The following is an 18,511-nucleotide window of genomic DNA, read 5'->3' on the forward strand; positions in this document are numbered from 1 at the left end:
GAAGCAGACAGTGGTAGGAGGCATTCCCAGGAGCAGTGTCAGGGTGGCAGGAGACAAAGGGCAGGGGAGACCAGCAGGTGTCTGTGCATGACAATGGACTAATGGCAGTCCCTAGACGGGGTAGAAGTGCTGCTTAAATTCCCTGATGCAGGGAGTATGTAACTAACACACAGCAGAAACAAGCAGAGCACAGCAGAAGGGTAAGTGTTGTTTTGACAGTGTTCAGCACATTCCTACAGTGTGAACGGATGGAGGGCAGCTGCCAACACCCTCTTCAAGCACATCGACAGCATCTGATTGCAGCAGCACTATCCACACCCACAGGATCAGAGGAGATAGAAAAAGACACACAGAGATGACACTGGATGGTTTTGCATTAACCTTTTGATGCACTCTGCATTAGCACCAGTGAAAGGCAGTCCCAAAGAGTGCCTCGAGTCCCCTTCCTTCCCTTCATCTCCTTCAACCCTGATAGTCTGGAAATGAGCCCATAGCAGCAATTGTAATTGTCATTTCTGCCTTTTGCCACTTAGAAACAAGCAGAAGAGCTGGCAGCTTATGACTATAAATGGGTGTTACCAGCTGCCCTCAAGGAATAACTCAGGAACCTATAAAATAATAGTGTGGACTTGTTTCTTGTTAATTCTTTGCTCCAAGATAGCTGTTGGGAACCTTTATGCCCACCTCTGAAGAGAAAGACTGATGCTACATGAGGGAAATTAACCAGCTGGCATTTGGAAAAATGGCCTGTCCATGCAGCCTGTGGTCTCCCCTTACATTTGGTAACAAACCAGCTGCGTGTTGACACAGGACCCTTTTCTCCTTGTCTCCAATGGCATTAGGGTGAACTGTTGGAAGGGGATGCCAAAAGGGCTCAGGCAGCTGAGGATGGCTGGGCATACCCTTGACTACACAAGTTGTGGCATGGAGAGGCTGGGGAATGACTACAAAGACTCTGCCACTGACTTTGAGAACACACTTTTATCTTACATTGTAACAATTTAAACTCACCTTCAAAGAACAGGCACAGAAACAATGAATTTTCAAATAATTTATTTTTATATTTCACCAAATCATAAAAAGCCGATGCACTGTTCAGCAAAAAGCATCAATATATAAAACACATTAACTCTTTATCAGTAATGCTGGAGAGTACCACATACACTGAACCCAGTCCAGCTCCTACTAAAGCCACAGGAAAGTCAGTGACTGCACTAGCAGAAGGATTGGATTCAGCATTTTTCTTTGCTGGGTGTTTACAAAGGGCTGTATTAAAATGCTAGTAAAAAGCTTCCCTTTTGAGACTGTATCAAAACAATAATAAACCTCACTCCCTTTCTGGTTTTGTCAAACACATGCAATTGAAGCAGTCATTACACTGCAAAAGACCATACAAATAAACAGAGATAATATTCAAAACAGGCCAGGCTCTACCCTCAGCTTGTGTGGACTGGTGTGGCTGCTCACAGGATAATCTATGTACACTGGTGAGGGATCTGCTCCTCAACTGCTTTCAGTGGTTAAACAAATTATGAAAAAGTGTTCTGTTTTCTCCCCAAATACCCACTGTAGGAACCTCTTAAGCAGCATTAAAAAAATTTTAGGACATTGAAAATTAGATAATCTAGACTCTTATAAAGCTTTTCCCAGGTGGCTGTAAGAGACAGGAGGTCATGAATTCATACATCAGAGAATACATATTTCAGAGAGGCTGAAATGCTTTCAGGCTCTGCACTCATAAGCAATAAAGATCTGCTTCAGATCTTTGCAGGTGGTACCACACAAAACCACTAAACCTTTTAAAACTATGGGTGCTAATGAGCTGTCCTCACAAATGCCAACTCTACAGATATTTGGGAACAGCCAATCCTTCCCTGGGCAAGTCAAGAGCTGCACTGGGCAAAGGGCAGCAGAGTATCTGGATCTGCTTTCCTCCAAACCTGGTGGCAATGTCAGCACCTTTACAGCAGATTCCTGCACAGCTGGCACAGGTGGCTCTCTCCAGAAGCTGACTTTGGGTCAGCACATGCCTCAAGAGGATGCTCTGTAATTTGTGAGGCCACACGAGCAGGTAGGGGCTGAGCAGGCCAAGCAGAGGCTGAAATCAGTGTCAATACCACTCCCTCATGTCACAGCCCAAAAGCTGAAATCCCTCACAGGAAATGCACTGACTCTTCATTAACTATTTCTGTTCAGACTGATGCCACTGTTCTGCACACCTCAGCTGTCCTTGTCTCTGTCATGAAGAGATGTGAGAAATAAGACCCAATCAGCCTGATAGCAATAAAATACTCTCTGAAATTTGCAGGAATGTTTTTGAAGATTAAAGGATGAAGAGGGAGGAAACTTCAGTGGAACTGTTGGGGTGTTTTGTTATTTTTGTTTTGGTTATAAGCATTCAAAAACCACTCTGGAGTGTATTTCAGATCACAATATATTGACTTCTCAGTTGTGTAGCTTGGGCTGTTTTAATTAGACTGTGTTTGACCAGAATTGCTCTGATACCATCAGTGTGCACTGGCTGTGGACCCCAGTGGAGTGGTCCCCTCCAGAAGGATTCTGTTGAGTACAGAGCTTCTCAGCACCACTGAGCAAAGGGGCTGCCTGCTGCTCTCAAAGAATGTGGTTTAATAAGGAGGCTGCCAGCAGCTTATGAAGTCAAATGCCTGGACCCTGCTTCAACAACCATGGCTAAAAGTGTTGCAGCAGCCTAGAAAGTGGAATGGAATCACTGATGCAACCCAGATCCTGTGTGTTCCAGGAAGATGTGCTGTGTTTCAGACACAAACTGTTGGACTTCACAGTGTTAATTGGGAGAAATAATTCTCTCTGCTGCAGGAGAGATGGGGTGAAGAGTTCTGGACTGTGTAATGCGGGATACCATGACAATTTTCAAACAGTTTTTTTATGGTTTAACATAGCACTCATTTAATTCCACCAGGTTCCTGGAGAGACTGGTGGCACCAGCCTTGGAAACCTCCCAGGGCAACACATCACCCAAATCAGGCCTGGCTTATGTAAAGGGAAGGGTTCAGTGGCACGATCCAGAGAGGCTGAATGAGAACAGGGAAAATCATTGACTGCTTTTGTTATTTTTTTGACAAAATTTTCCATAGTGACTGCAATTTTTCTCACATTCATAAGTACACTTCAGAGTCTGTATTCACAGTGGAGTCAAATTTGCCCAAATCTAGGGGAAAACAAGGAGAAAATAAGGAGGAGATGAAGAGTAGTTTAGTCTCAGGACAGTTTACCCACTTGTGTGAGAAATCATCCAAGATGCCAACAGTACTTACAAATCATCATTCTCACCTCCTGGCAGGTTGGCTCAACCCTCACTTTACAACACAATCAAGTGGCAAGAGGGAACAAAACCTTCTCATGTTGGGTTTCCACCACATACAAAAAAATTCCAGCTATTTCAGAGAGCAGCTCTTGCTTCCAAGTAGTTTATCTCCTTGATAAACACCAGAGCCAGCACTTTAAATAATTCTTATTTAGGAATTTCAAGCCAAGTAGAAGAGCTCCAGCAGAAGGATTCAAGGGGGATCAAGGATAACCTTTCACGTGTAATGAATTGCTGTTGTTGTCTTTTTATTTTGGTGAGAAAAAAATAAATTTAAAAATCCCAAACTAAAATGATATCATTATTTGACCAATGCAAAGTGCTATTCACACAGCACTTCTCAGGTACTTATGCCTGGTTTTTAGCAAAGAGGATTTTACAGCAAGCTAATAAGCATTAAATCCTAAATCCTTTAGCTGTCTATGGAAATAGGATTTAGACTCTCACATGGGTTCAGGTTTTTTTCTCTACTGTGTGCAATGACAGTTCAAGCAGTTATGGCAGCTGTGAGAGGTAGAGATCTTTAAGCACTGGGGTGAATACATTCAGATTCATCTATGTTTGCAATAGCAGTTCAATTACACTCTTTGGCATGGACAAAAAAAACTAAAGAGAAAACATGGCTATGCTAATACTCTTCCTAACAACAGGATGGAAAGACATTCATAAAGTGCCTGCACTGAAATAAGCAGTACTTGCAATATCCTAAGTAAATTCTGTTCTAACCTCCTGTTTGTTCAGAAACAAATAGTTTTTCTGAGAGAGTGCAGTTCCCTTCAACATCAGGCGAGCATCAAAGTCCTGTTTTCTATGCAGTTCTTAACTTCATAAATCACAGAGTTGAATTTTGTCATTTAAAAAATCCATTAAAAAACATTTAGGTGCAGATATGTGAGTACTAAAATACAACTCAGGACAGTATTCCTCCTTCTTATGGAGGACAAAAATAGAAACATGTATTTCAAGGTACTAGTGCCATGAATAGAAATAGTTTGAAAACAACTTCTGCGCTTATGAAGTTACATTAGCATTTTGTCACTGCAGGTAAAGCCTTCCTCTTTTCCCGGATTGCCTAACCAGAAGGAAAGGATATTTGTGGTCTCCAAAGCAAACATTCCAAGAGATAAAAATGGGCTCTTTCCATCAGCAAAGGAAATGGTCTGAGGCACAGACTTAGGATCTGGACACAGCCAGGATGCTCATTCACTCAAGGATACAGAAAAAACTCAAAAGTTTTGTCATAGTCCAGATTGGTTTTTCACAAAATACTGTCAGTCTTTCCAGTAAAAATTACTGTCTGGGCTTTTGCTAAAGTAATAATTTAAATGGTAAAAGTGATTTTACGTGCAATATGTTTGAGAAGGCTTTGAAAAAGGGAGATGACAAAACCCACACACACCCAATGCCAGGTTTGTGTTCAACATGACTGTAAAGTGTGAGCTCCTCTTCCTTGCAACTCTGCTTCCATCCTGAACACCACACAGGTTAAATCAGCAGTGTTCCATACTGGGGAGTGAAGGCCTTGAAGGGAAATCTGACTCTGTTCCTAACTGGACTAATTTATTCTAGCAGCAGGATGTTACTCAGATAAAGGGGAGGAATTAAAACACCTGCAAACCTGCATTAGAAACTCATCTCAGCCTTTGGCAGGTTATGCATTGGCCAGTGCTTTCCTACTCTGCCCACATCAATTCCATCTCTGGGTATCATAATAACAATTGTCATTGCACGAGTCCCATTGCTGAGTAAAAGGAAGTGTAGAAATTTAAGGCATTCTAACAACTACTCCAGCCAAAGCTGCTTTGAGAAGAGCCTATATCCACATCACAGAAGAGCAGTGGAACTGGCATTTATCTGTGTACATTGTACATACACAGAGAATGCTTTCATGACAAGGTCTGTACACTCAATCATCCATCCCTGGTTTTTATAACACCTCCTTTTTTAAGGGGCCATAGAATCGCTGCTATAGTACAAATGTGTCCTTCAGTTTTTACAGTAAATCATCATGCTCTTATTTTTGTGATTCCCACTGAAATTTCCCAGCTGAAAGATGCCTCATGAGTTAGTGGTATAAGATGTTTTGAGCATAAATGCACTCATGACGAAGTTCTGTTCCAAAAGATGGCACCAGTTTTTTCTCCATTATAAAAAAATAATAATAAACAGCATTGATCTAAAAGCTCAGATGACACTTGTTAGCTCAGATTCTCCTAGCCCAATGAGGACTGCTGGCAGGGAGTTGGTGGGGAATTAAACCACAGATGGTAGCCAGAGAATATATTTGGTATAACAGAATAATAGTGTGGCAACAGCCCAGTGTCTTGGAAAGGCCACAAAGCTTTTCCCCCTTGCACTATGTGACAATAAATAAATAAATACAGTATAAGTACCATACAGTGTTCTAGTTCTTTGAATACAACTCTTCCTAGAGTGTTCCCTGCCTTTAGACATGGCAAATTAAAGGTATTGAAATGTCACAGAAATGCAAAATTTGATTCTGCCCCACGATTGCTGGTGGGCAATGGGTGACTAAAATCAGGCGTCAGAAATGTACAGAAGAGAGAAGTGCATGAGAGAGAGCACAGGTAGGTATGTGTGTGTGCATAAATTATGCCACAGGTAGGTATAATGTATGTGTGCATAAATTATACCACAGGTAGGTATGTGTGTGTGCATGAATTACACCACAATTCTTACCCATTTCCAGCTTGGCATCACCAGCTTGGCCTGAGTGCCTAAGCTTTAGGAGAAGAGGTTACAGAAAACTTAGTGCAAATAAAAAACACCAAGTGTGTCCAAAAACTGGGAGTTGCAGGATACCCTTCCTCCCTTTGGGTCAGCCAGAAAGCTTCTCACTACATGCTCTGCCTTCTGACTCACACAGGGGCTTCCATCAAAAACAGCTCTGCTTTTAAGCATCACTGATGCTTGCCAGGGAGTACCTGCCTCACCTCACCTGGCCAAGGTGGGGAAGCTGTGAAAAACAGACTGGCATGGGAAAGCTGTGAAAAACAGCCCCATTCACATGGGACTCATAGGAGAGCTTCAGCCTCTTTCCATTTTGCATGGCAACTCCAAACCCAGGACCAGTGTTTGCTGCTTCTCATGGAAGTGGAAAGGAGGAAAAAGACTTTGAGACAGGAGAGGTAGAAGAGACCATGAGCTCCAGACAGCCTCACCCACAAGCAGCATCCTCTCTTTCAGAGCCAGAGACAAGGCTTGGGCCCTGGTACCTCAGAGAAAGAACCACAAGAGGACACTTGTTATCTTCTGCCTCGTGGTTCTTCAAACCCTCAGGCAACACCAGGAACAGCGGTCCCAACACACACCTCACTTCAGCCTAAGCCTAATTTGGCATATACATAAAATATATTATACAAAGCAGCATCATGGTTCCACACAAGGAGTAAGGCATGCACTGAAGTAATTTGTGGGAAGAGACATCACTGCTGAGTGAAAGTGAGACTGCCTTTTACAGCTGGAGAAAATGGGGAAACTGGGGAAACAGGCTAACTTACAAGACCCAAGCTCTTCTTCAGGATATGAAGAAGGTCATTCCCCAGCAAGGGACTCAAGTACTTGCAAGAGTATATCTCCTACTAGAGACAGAGTAATTTAGATTGAAAAAGGCCTCTAGGATCATGCAGTCAAACCATTAACCTGGCACTGCAAAGGCCACCACTAAACCATGTCCCTCAGTGCCACACCCACCTTTCCTTTAAATACACCCAGGGATGCTGACTCCACCACTTTCCTGAGCAGCCTGTTCAAGTGCTTGACAGCCCTTTCAGTGAAGAGACTTTTCTTAATATCCAAATTATTAGACCAAATGAATAAAAAAAAAAGGCACTCTAACAGTCCTGATATCTGAATTTTAAATTGGCATTAATTAACTTGGTCTCTGATTCCCTCTCCAGGAGTCCTCCTCTGATGTCAACTCCCAACTACAAAAAAAGCCACTGCTGCAAAGCTTTCAGAGGAATTGAATTCTCTTGTGGGCAGAAATCATGGTGAAGGACAAGGCCTCTCTACAGAGAGCTGTGGCCATAAGCAATGTTCAGCTGGGGCTGTAAGCAATGTTCACAGGGCTGGATTACTGCTTAGAGCCCATGGAGGGTTTTTTCTCTAAGCCTATGAGAATATTTTGGCAGTTAAATACAATGTCAGATTTTATGCCCTAAAACGCTTAATAATTGAGGGACTTGTCATGACATCAAATTCTGTTTCAATGAAATGCTTAAGCTGGTACTTAACTAAGCATCAGAGAGTCCCTAGAACACAACAGTAAATCTGCACAGTTGTGCTAACCCCAGGCTTGAGCTCTGATGTGGGAGAAGCCTGCTGTCCTCTCTCCCCTCATTCTGATTTACCAGGTCATATAATCATGTGTGGTTTGCACTTCTGTTACAATAAAATTAGTCTCAACTCAAACACAGGTATCACAGGCAGCGTCAGTGTACTCCCAAAAAAATCTTCAGTCCAAACTTAGTTGTTTGCTTAAGTTTTCTGCTGATTTGGGGTCTTCTGTGCAATGTGTACCTGGGGATAAATGCTTAATCCTAGCTCAGCTTTACTTCTCTGCCATGCAAATCCCACACTCCTCTGAGTGACCCCTCTTAATTATCAGAGCTACCTCTGATCTCAACAATCCACCTGATTTGTTGAAGCACTGGCCAAGCAAAAATGAAATCAGCAACACAGTCACCAGTGAGCTTTGTGTAAACAGCAATTCTTCATCCTTTTCACAGCAAAATTTATCTGCCCTGGAACTCCTGCCCATGAGTGGGGAGAATGGACCCATTCAGCACTGAACTATCAATAAAATAACTCAGCTGTTTGAACTCCTTGCTATGCTTATATATAGAAACCTACAATGCAAATGCTTACAGTAATTTTGTAAATCCTATATGAAATAAATATCACAAATAAATTCTAATATTCAAAACAGAATAGTATACAATGTTAGGGATCAAGTTACATTTATAAATGCACAAGCATTAACACTATCTATTCAGCTTAATTTCTTAGTATGCAAGCTTCAGCAATTTCTAGCTACAGTTCACTTCAGGAGTCATAATAAATGCTGCTCATGCCAAAATCTAAGAAGAAACAAAACCACAACCAGAAAGAAATGTTCTCTGTCATCCTTCCATATTACACACAGTTTTTGACAGGTGCTATAATAATACACAGGTTTCATGGAATTCATTAACACTGTCCAACATTAAATATCAAGTCTGGAGCACAGGTCTCTATGTTTGAAATAAAATCAGAGCAGGAGCAACATGTTTGTCAGCACTGCATCCATACACAGCAAAAGCAGAGACAGCGAGAGCCTGCACCCCATCCAGAGCTGCAGCTTCCCAGGATAAAACCACAACAAGGGGCAGCTCCACTGGCAAAAGGGAGGAGAGGGAGAGAGGAGAGACTGAATGCAGCTCCAGTTACATCTATTGTTGAAGAATAGTTTGAAGAAATAGCCTGGATGCTGTAGCCTGGTCTTGCCAGCTCAGTCCTCAGAAATGGCCCCTGTCCCAAAAGCCAGCCATGGCACGTGGGAGCTCTGCTGACAAGGGCAGGTTACAAATTTTGCCTGCACAGGACAGAAAGTTTGCTGTGCCACAGGCACATAGGGCAGTTCATTCTCTTTATTTTAGTATCAGTATTTCTGCCAACAATTTCTCATGGGGGAAGTGTGTAATTCACAATTACGTTTCATTTCAGGAAAAGAAAAGATCTCACACACTCAATACCCTGACTCAGCTTCAGCTCACATTACTGAAAAATAAAATCTAGATCCTGCCCTGGAAATTTGCTTACACTTTAGATCATGCCACTTTTGTCATCTTGCAAAGAGGATCGTGAAGGGGATCTTCCTAGCAGCAGCTCCTTCTCATGGATCAGGCTGTCTAGCAGATCCTCCTGTCTGTAGTTGTGATAAACCTTCAGGAAAGCCAGGATGGTAATTGCCAGCCAGGTCAGCCAGGCAGCCCAGAGACCAAACTGGAGAAGGAAAGAAATCATAAAGAGGTCAGGACAGTATTGTGAAAACAAAGTCAGCTGTCCATGTGGTTATGCAAACCTCAGCTGGACCAAAACCCATGGAGTCATGCCAAATCCAGGGAGGTCCTGGGTTCTTCAGGTAAAGGAGTCACTTTTATGGCATATTTCATTCCTAAATGCAGTTATGCCTGAGCTGGGCATCTAGATGCCAATATTGGCAAAAAAGACAAAAAGCTTGCTGACACCCAAGAGGCAGGGTTACCTTCAAGAAATGTTCCATGCCTCTTCCCATGTGGGACAACATAAGCTTTTGTAAGGGTGAAGCCCTGCAGGGATGTGCCTGTCATCCCTGCAAAATTACTATGTGCTCATGTCCCAGTGTTCACTGGCTGATCATTGACTTAGAGCTAGAATATTCAATAGAAAGGTTTGACAGCCTTAGAGGTCTAATTCTCATGGGTTCATCAGAAACCAGCCCTATCTGAATGAATAAATCTTTGCTTATTTTCAAGGGTCTGATATTTATATAGCTTAGGTGATCTCAGTCAAAGTCAAGGAAGGCAAAACTAGGAACCCCACAACGTGGTGCAGGTCAGAAATTATTTTGAACAGTAATGATGAGATTGCTGGACACCAGATTGCTGCAACTTTTTCAGACCTGATCCTTTGGATGAACAATGAATTTTCTGTCATGATTAACAAGATCAGTGGTAGGGTGAAGCTTTGACATATCTGTATTCAAAACTGTCTGTTTTAAATTTAAAAGGCAAATGTGCCCATCACTATCATTCTGATTCAGCACTTACTGAAGTCAGTGGAAACATTCCCATTGATTTCTGAGAATGGTAGTTCAGCTCCAGTAATCCCAGGACAATAAGCAAATGGCAAATTAACTGGAATAGAACCATGACTTAGTCTGACCTACCTGTGCAATAGCAAATTGGTCATAGAAAGCAGAGTTTTCCAAGTTCAGCTCAAGATCTATATCCTGCAACTCTTCACAGCTACCCAGAAAGGCATTTGGAAGGGAAAAACAAAAGAAAAAAATTTAAAATATTCTAGGCAAACCAAATACAAAATGAAACAACATATTAAATATATTTTGAACAGTCACAATGGCACATTCTATCAGAGGATAATTAAGTTATTGCAATCATCAGGTTGCTTGCTGATCTTCTCTAAATTGCTTTCTTTTACAAAAAAAAAATCATGTAAATGATAACACAAATCCTTCATAAGTGGAATTGTAATAGTTATTATGAACAGCATCCTTAAACCCCTCTTTCCCACTGCCCCCTCGCCTCCCACAGATTTGCCCCTGGCATCACCCCAGGTTGGTTGTTTCACCCCTCAATGAAACAAAGTGTATGATCCTCTGTTACCTTTTGACTTCATCAGGAAAAGCCTCAGAAGAAGGAATTGTGTTTTTGTTTCGGATGCTCCAGCAAGGAGACGATACTGATGGTAAGATAGGGGCTGCCTACAGATTTTACAAATAACTTGGACCATTACTGGTGTGAAAAGTATCCCAGGATTTTGAGGTTGTCATTCTACCTCTTGGTTGATTTCTGCAGCCTCTTCTCTCTCCTTTTCAGTGCTGTCGGTCATCTTGGGTTCTTACCCGAATATTCGATTAGATGCTTTTTGTAATTGAATTTTTAACCGAATATTCGAGTAATTCGATTAATCGTTGCAGCCCTAAACAGAACATTCACTATGGCATTTTACAACATATGACAATGTGCAGCAACATAAATGTATGCTTTAAGTAGTACATTTATTCAATATCATATGACATAAAATGTCACAATTTCCTCTCCATCATTATTTGTTTGACAGGAGTGAATCTTCCTCGACTTATCATGTTCCCCATAAGGAGCATAAGCATCGTGGGATACAGGGGACCATTTTAGGAGCTGTACATTTTGTGACTGTAACAAAGAATCAGCCATCTGTACTTTACACTTACAAAGTGCTTCCCATCCTGTGGCTCTCAAGGCATCCAGAGCATCACTACAAGGCAAGGAACTCTACCCCAAATGTTTTGTCTGATGATGAGTTGTGGCACAGGCAGGATAAATGACTTGCCTGGTGTCACACAGTGGGTTGGGGGCAGAACCAAGACTGCAAGCCAGAAGCCCTGGCCCCCAGCCCCCTGCCCTGCTCACAAGGCCACACTTCCCCCATTCTTAGAAAAACTCTAAATCTAGCATTCCTTTGGAAATAAAAAAATATTTAACAAAATTGATTTGTTTTTCATGTGATCATGACCACAAAATACGATGGAAACACACTTTTCTTTGTGGCATTCTAAATAAACAAACAAAAAAGAAGTTTGATTTGCTATGTTTTGTTCCACATGAAAAAACTCTGGATTTTCATATTACAGATGCCTTCTCCCCCTTGCTCACCTTGCGTGTAATAACTACACTTTGTAACAGCACAGCTCAATTGTGCCTATATGAAAAAAATAAAAGGAATAAAATGTATTCTTCAATACTAACCTATTTGGCATGCTTCCTTTTTCAGTAATTGCATCACACCACATGTTAAATCCTACACTCACTATAGTGCTGGCAATAAATGTGATGAACACCACAAAGGCGCTGATCAGCAGATTCAGGAAGGCGTAAAAGAAAGAGCTGTAATAAAAGGGAAGAAAAATGTAACTCATAAACAGCTGAAACACAACATCAGCAGTCTCTGTAAGCAGCACAGAGTGGGCACAAAGATATCAGTTTCCATTTAAAACACATCTTTAATTAAGAACACCTAATACATTGAAACACTATGGGCTTGATTTTGAGTCACACTACCTTCGCTTGCAAATGCTTTTGATTTTGATTTCTTTTTTAACCATAAGAAGATGTGGCTTTATATAATGAGTGGTGATTGTTCACACACAATGTGGCTTTCATTAGCTGTAATGATGAAAATCACCATTGTTAAAATAAATGTCATTAGCTCAAATTATGTAGTAACTGCAGCTAAAATTATTTCATGACTTAAGTGATAATTGGGACAAAAATTGCTTAGAAGAGGGAAACTAAAAATAAAAAACACAGAACTGATAGCTATAATCACTTTAAGCAATGTAACACAAGGTACTGGCATCATAGGACACGAATCTCAGTTTTACGGGCAATTTGCAGAGCAGGCCAGATTCTCCCAAGATTTCTCTGGCTTTGGTGTCAGTATGCTGTGTCTGCCAGCTGAATATCAACTTAGCCCCATTAAATCTGCCCCACCAGGGCCTGCCCTCAGTATATGCAGTGTTTGGAGTGGGATGGGTGGGATGCTCACAGATTTCCCATAAGGCCGTGGAATCACTCTCTCATTTTCACTCTTTCACACCTCACCTGAATTTTAGCTGTGAAAAGTTTCTAATCCCAGTCACCCGGCAAAGGCCTTCTCTACTTGAAACTTCTCTAAGTGGCTGTTTAGAATAGGACACCTTGGAATGCCACATTATGTAAAAACTGGACATTTGCTCCAGGTTGGGGAAAGACTGGCAGCTCCAGGAGGCAGGTCATCCTATTCAGTGTGTGGTAAAGATGAATATGACAAATTTCTCACCAGTGCCACTCATTGTGCTGGTGATAGAATGAATCTACTTACCCCAGAGAAGAAAAAAAAAAAACCTCAGTCATTTCTTTTCCCTGGTTGCTCATCAAATGAAAAGCCAAGAGGCTTTTTAAATGAGTGCCTGAGTCCTGGAAGGTTCTGGGCTGGACAATCCTAATTTCTACAGGTTATACACTATACATTTGTGACCTCAGGAGAACTTCTTTAAAATGAGATGAGGAAGCAATTATCAGCAGAGTTAGGATGTTTGCTCCTGGGTTGATGAGGCCTTAGAGGGACTGTCTAGGCTCTCTTCAAAGTGACAGTTGTCCCACCCCAAGACTGATAGAAAAGTGAAATAAATCACTTTCAAGAAGTGCCCCTATAGACTGTAATGGATGCTGGATGCCAGGACACCTGACTTCTGGATGAGCAATAAGCTGAATCCTGCTCTGGCTTAGCTGGGCTTGGTGAAGTAGATCAGCTCAGCTTTGCTGGGTGCTGGGGTCACCCATACAGTGAGAGCTGCTTTGAGATTCCAGAATTCTGCATGTTCTCTGCCCTGACTTCACACCTAGCCTGGATTTCAACTCAAGCATTGCTGAAATCAGATCATATCCTCTGTGTGCACCTTAGCATGGAATGCTGGCCCTGGGAGGCAGAAAAGACTTGAGCTGTTCACAGAATAAAACAGACCTGGAACCAGAATAAGTAACAGCTCTAGAAAAGGAGCAGTTACCAGGACTGTTGAGTGGGTCATCACAGCCCAGGGTCTCCAGTTGTCCCTCTATTTCCTACCCTGCAGCAAGAGAGGTTCCATGGTCCAGGATCTGACTTTCCACTGACAAAGCAGGGCTCAGCCTTGCACCTGATTTGCATCTGGCAAGAGAAACCATCACCACTGCCAGGGCATCGTGACAGACTGCTTATTTGGATCTTTAGATTACCTGATTTTTCCTCCTTAGATTAGAACTTCAAGCTATGCATTGCAGATTGAGTGAATGCCCTTTAATAATGAATGTTTACACCTGAAGTTGCTTTGCAATCCTAGCAATGAAGTATCTGAGTTGTACCTCTACCCTTCAGCTGAGCTGAGGCAAGGGGTGCTGAGACCCTTTCAAGGTTTTTTAGCAGTCATAACTGCTAGATTGCATGTCAGCAATCATTCAAAGCCATTGGACATGAAAGATGGAAAGGGTGCCAAACAACCCTGACTGCCTTGGCTGGCTCACCCTGGAGCTGGCCCAGGAGCAGTGATCCTCTTGATAGGATCATCAGTTAGGACATTCTGGCTCTTCCTCAACTACCTCCAATCAGAACAGACAATTATCATGGGTGGTGAGGAGCTCACATTTATCTCTCCATCCAAACAGAAATGGTTTTACACCCATTTGAACCATTAACAAATGGCTGCCCAAAATCAGGACAGCATGAGCCCTGCCTGCTTTTTACATGGTGGCTGATGTGGAACAGGACAGACCTTCCTTCTTACCAAGAAACTGCTGTTCCCAAGCATCTTGCCATGTTGTACCCTCCTGTGGTCTTCTGTGCGTATCTCATCGTCCCAACTTGCTCCATCTTTGCTCCCCACCACCCCAGAGCCTTCTGCCTTTCTTGCCTGGAGCAGCTATGAACACAGTTATACAACTCCCAAAGGAGCCTGAAGGAGCTCCTAAAGGGACACTTTTCAGGGGCCTGCCCAACAGTTTTGAAGATAACAGCCACTTTGGGAAGCAGGCCAAACATCTGATCCAAATGTCACCATTACAAGGTTTTCACTGCTGGTTTCTTCTAAAAATTAGCTAGTTCTGACCTGCAAAGCACTGAGATTCAATTAACCCTCTACAGATACTGGATCACCTGAGGAAGCTGAATTCAAAGATATTAAGAACTCTGTGGTTGTATTTAGTGTAAGGTATGTTTTAATATGGAATAAGTTTCTGGTCCTCACTTACTGCAGCATGTTTATGAGACAGGTTGAGAGTGCTTGGAAAGAGCCAGAAAGACAACACTGCTACCCAGTCTCCAAGGTTGCCAAGCCCAGATGTAACAGCCCCTTACTCAAGAAACCTCTAGTCCAAATAGACCTAGACAGGAGTGATTAACCCTTGGCATGGCTCCTAAACCATGGGAAAAATATTTTCCTAGTTTAGACAGCCACCAGTGCATTTTCTACACCTGGCCCTGCAGCACCTGTGTTACCTGCACCAGGGTCTCTGCCCTCCCAGGCCACCAGAGAGGCAAGCACAGAACATCACAGTGCTCCTGAGCTGCTGCCTGGCCCACCAGGCCTCTGACTACCCCTGCTGGGGTGGGATGCTGTGGAATCCTTCCCCACACTGCTAGAGGATGTCCCTTGGTTTGTGTGAGCCCAGAAGCCAGCAGCCAGTGCCACCCTGAGCTGCTGCAGGAAGGGATTGCCCCTTGGTTTGTGTGAGCCCAGGAGCCAGCAGCCAGTGCCACCCTGAGCTGCTGCAGGAGCGCTCAGTGCTGCTCTCATGCAGTAACCAAGCAATAGTTGTTGTCTGCAGTAGCTGCCATGTACACAGCAAAAGCAGCACCAAAAAGAGAGGGGAGGCACCAACTTCTCCCTTCTGCCCCCCCCCACACAACCATGTTGTTTCAAGGTTCTTCCCAGGCCCAGTGCACTCCTGGGGAGGGCCTCCTTTGGCATGGATGTGTAGTGGGACCAGGCCCCTGCGAGCCCCAGCCTCCAGCATCACCCCACAGCCCCCGAATCCTTCCACGCCCACTGCAGCTGAGTGCCCACACTGGACTGCCAAGGGGCAGTGGGGGCACAGCAGTGGATCTGACCCCCCCACCCCACAGGTGCACCGTCTGGAGAGGGCCCTGGACACGGCCTGGTGTGTGACAGACAGACAGACAGACAGACACGGGTGGTACACCAGCTCTCCCCAAACCCCTCTGGCGAGCCCGATGACCTGGATGGTGCCAAGCCCAGCGCCTCACCCCCAGCCTGCTCCCACGTGCCCCAGCCTGTGGCAGGGATGGGCTGATCCCCAGGGATACTCACTCCTCGTGCCCTTTGCAGAGGAAGAAGAGGGTCCTCCAGGCCTGCACTGTGGCCAGCAGCAGGGACAGGAGCCCGGTGAAGATGCTGAAGCGGCAGGCGGCCTCGGGCCCCCACTCCTGCACCGTGAAGCGCTGCCGCTCCACCGTCAGGTTGGCGTTGAGCCACATGCCCTCGGTGAAGAGCAGGCAGCGGCCGTGGAAGTCGTTGCCATTCTCGGAGAGTGGCACAACCACGATGAAGCTGAAGAGAAAGGCCAGGAAATAGCAGATGCACTGAGCGAAGAGGAAATTGCTGAGCGCCATGTCCGCGGCTCTGCGCAGGCAGAGGGAGGGAGGGGTGGAGAGAGGGATGCAGGAGGAGGAAAGGAGGAGGGAGGGATGGAGGAGGGAGGGATGCAGAGAGAGCGCGATACAGGAGGGAGCGATGTAGGAGGGAGGGATGGAGGAGGGAGGAGTGGAGAGAGGGATGCAGGAGGGAACGATGTAGGAGGGAGGGATGCAGGAGGAGGGATGGAGGAGGGAGGGATGCAGGAGGAGGGATGCAGGAGGGAGGGATGCAGGAGAGAGCGCTACAGGAGGGAGCGATGTAGGAGGGAGGGATGCAGGAGGAGGGATACACGAGGGAGCAATGTGAGGTGGGAAGCGGAGAGGATGGAGGGATGGAGGGAGGAAGGCAGGCTGCAGCAGTAGGCGGTGGGGAGAGAAGGAGGATGCGCAGTGCAATGCAATGGATTGCAGTGCGGTCCTCCGGACACGGCTGCTCTCTCGCCCGCAGCTCGAGCTGCCCCTGTGAATGGCTTCAGGGCTTGTAGGGGAAGAGGGGAGAGGGAGAGGAAGAGCTGTTGTGTTTTCTCTTCGGGAAAATCTGGCTGTCGCTACCCTCTGGCGCCCAGGGGGTTAAATCAGCCCGTGTATCTCCAGCACGGCCGGGGACCGCCGGTGAGGGATCCCCCAAATGACACAGGACACTGATGATTGCCCTGTTGATGCCATCACACACACACACACACACACACACACACACACACACACACACACACACACAAATACCCAAAACCAGCTGACTGGCCTCATCCTAGCTGCTGGATCCCAGGAAATTTTGACCCAAGTTTCTAAAACTCTGGCCAGCAGCCTCAGATGGTGGCAATAATAGACAGGGTGCACAGCCCACAGCCACCCCAGCCCCTACAGACCCAGTGGTTTTGTTCCTAGCCCAGGCTGTCGCCCCCCTACCAAGGTATTGCAAGGGGAGCAAAGGCTCACCAGAACTGGAATAACTTTTCATGAGCCTTGGTGTCATTTAGGGGCTGCCTGGGGCTGGGATCAGCTCTGTTATTCCCTGGCTGGCAGGTGGAACAGGGCTGGAAGAAAATTACCTTAAGCAAGTTCCTGCTGGGCATCAAGCTGAGACAGACCAGCACAGCAATGGGACATTGCTGTCCAATACATGGCAGGAACAGATGGGATTTTATTCCTGGGGCTGAGCAGCTCCCTGCCCCACACCATGCTTGGGAAGACACCAGAACACCCCCTCTGCTGCAGGGCCCAAAACTGCAAGGCCAGGATGCCAGAAAGCAAAAGGCATCAGAGAGGGGAATGTGAGTTGGGCTCAGATCACTCTGGCACAAAAATCCAAATTCAACTGACCTCAAGTTATAGTTTCCCCACAATCCCAATTTCATTTTTCCATCTTGGCATGAATCCTCTCTCCAGCACAAGACACCACAATTAATGTCCAGTTCCAGGTAATTTCCTAATCTAATTTCCCAACCACATCCAGTCTGAGATCAGCTGCAGGTCTCAAATCACTTCTTAATCCCAGGGCTGTTTCCACTCATTTTATCACTGTGCCACTTCCCAGGAAGTGTTTAGAGAAGCAGATGAGGGACAGAGATCCCAAACATAGTGCACATGGGAATTCAGGCTGATGTTTCCATTGGGCAACCAAACAATTATTTCTGTGTGCTGGTAAGAGGTTACAGATACAGTCCAGATACAGAGGAGGGCACTGGGGGAATTCTCAGAGAAGACATTAATTCACAGTTTCATTACAAATCATCTATAATGCATATTATCTTGAAATCTCCCTCTATCTGTGCAGGGGAAGCATTTCTTTGTGAATGCCACATCTCTTCAATAAAACCTTTTTTCAGTACAAATGAAATGTGTCAGGCCAGTTTTCTGATCCTTACCCAGCTCTGATCATCAAAAAATTGTATTTCAGTTTTGTAAGATGAGTTATAGAGCACTGACCTGGCCCTGTGGGGATAGATGTGCATTCCTAACAGAAAAGATATTTCAGTCTATTGGTAAGGAGGAAAGTATATTGCTCTTAACCTTGCTTCCAAGAAGTGCTTGTTTCCCAAAGGGTTTTATCCTTCACCTGTAAAGAAATCAGACCTGGATTGAGGTGGGAAACTCTTTTCTTTGAAATGTGACACATCAGATTTGTCAGATAATGTTTTCTGAACTTACCTTGGGAGGTCAGCACCACATAAAAGCCCAGTTATTGCTTACACCGGAACCCAGAGAAGGGGCCAGGAGATGCCAAGGGCTCTTTGC

At 44.6% G+C, this 18,511-nt stretch overlaps 1 protein-coding gene across 1 annotated transcript; it reads right to left on the bottom strand.

The window, feature by feature from the left end:
• Nucleotides 1–1,036: 1,036 nt before the first annotated feature.
• Nucleotides 1,037–16,679, bottom strand: TMEM179 (transmembrane protein 179). Its single transcript, XM_066552984.1, has 4 exons — nt 15,951–16,679; nt 11,857–11,994; nt 10,278–10,356; nt 1,037–9,352 (listed from the first exon to the last, which is right to left on the bottom strand). The coding sequence occupies exons 1-4, from the start codon at nt 16,250–16,252 to the stop codon at nt 9,173–9,175; spliced, it is 699 nt and encodes a 232-aa protein (XP_066409081.1). The 5' UTR covers nt 16,253–16,679; the 3' UTR covers nt 1,037–9,172.
• Nucleotides 16,680–18,511: the final 1,832 nt, after the last annotated feature.

Source organism: Molothrus aeneus, chromosome 6, assembly GCF_037042795.1.
Source record: "Molothrus aeneus isolate 106 chromosome 6, BPBGC_Maene_1.0, whole genome shotgun sequence".
Lineage (NCBI taxonomy): Eukaryota > Metazoa > Chordata > Aves > Passeriformes > Icteridae > Molothrus > Molothrus aeneus.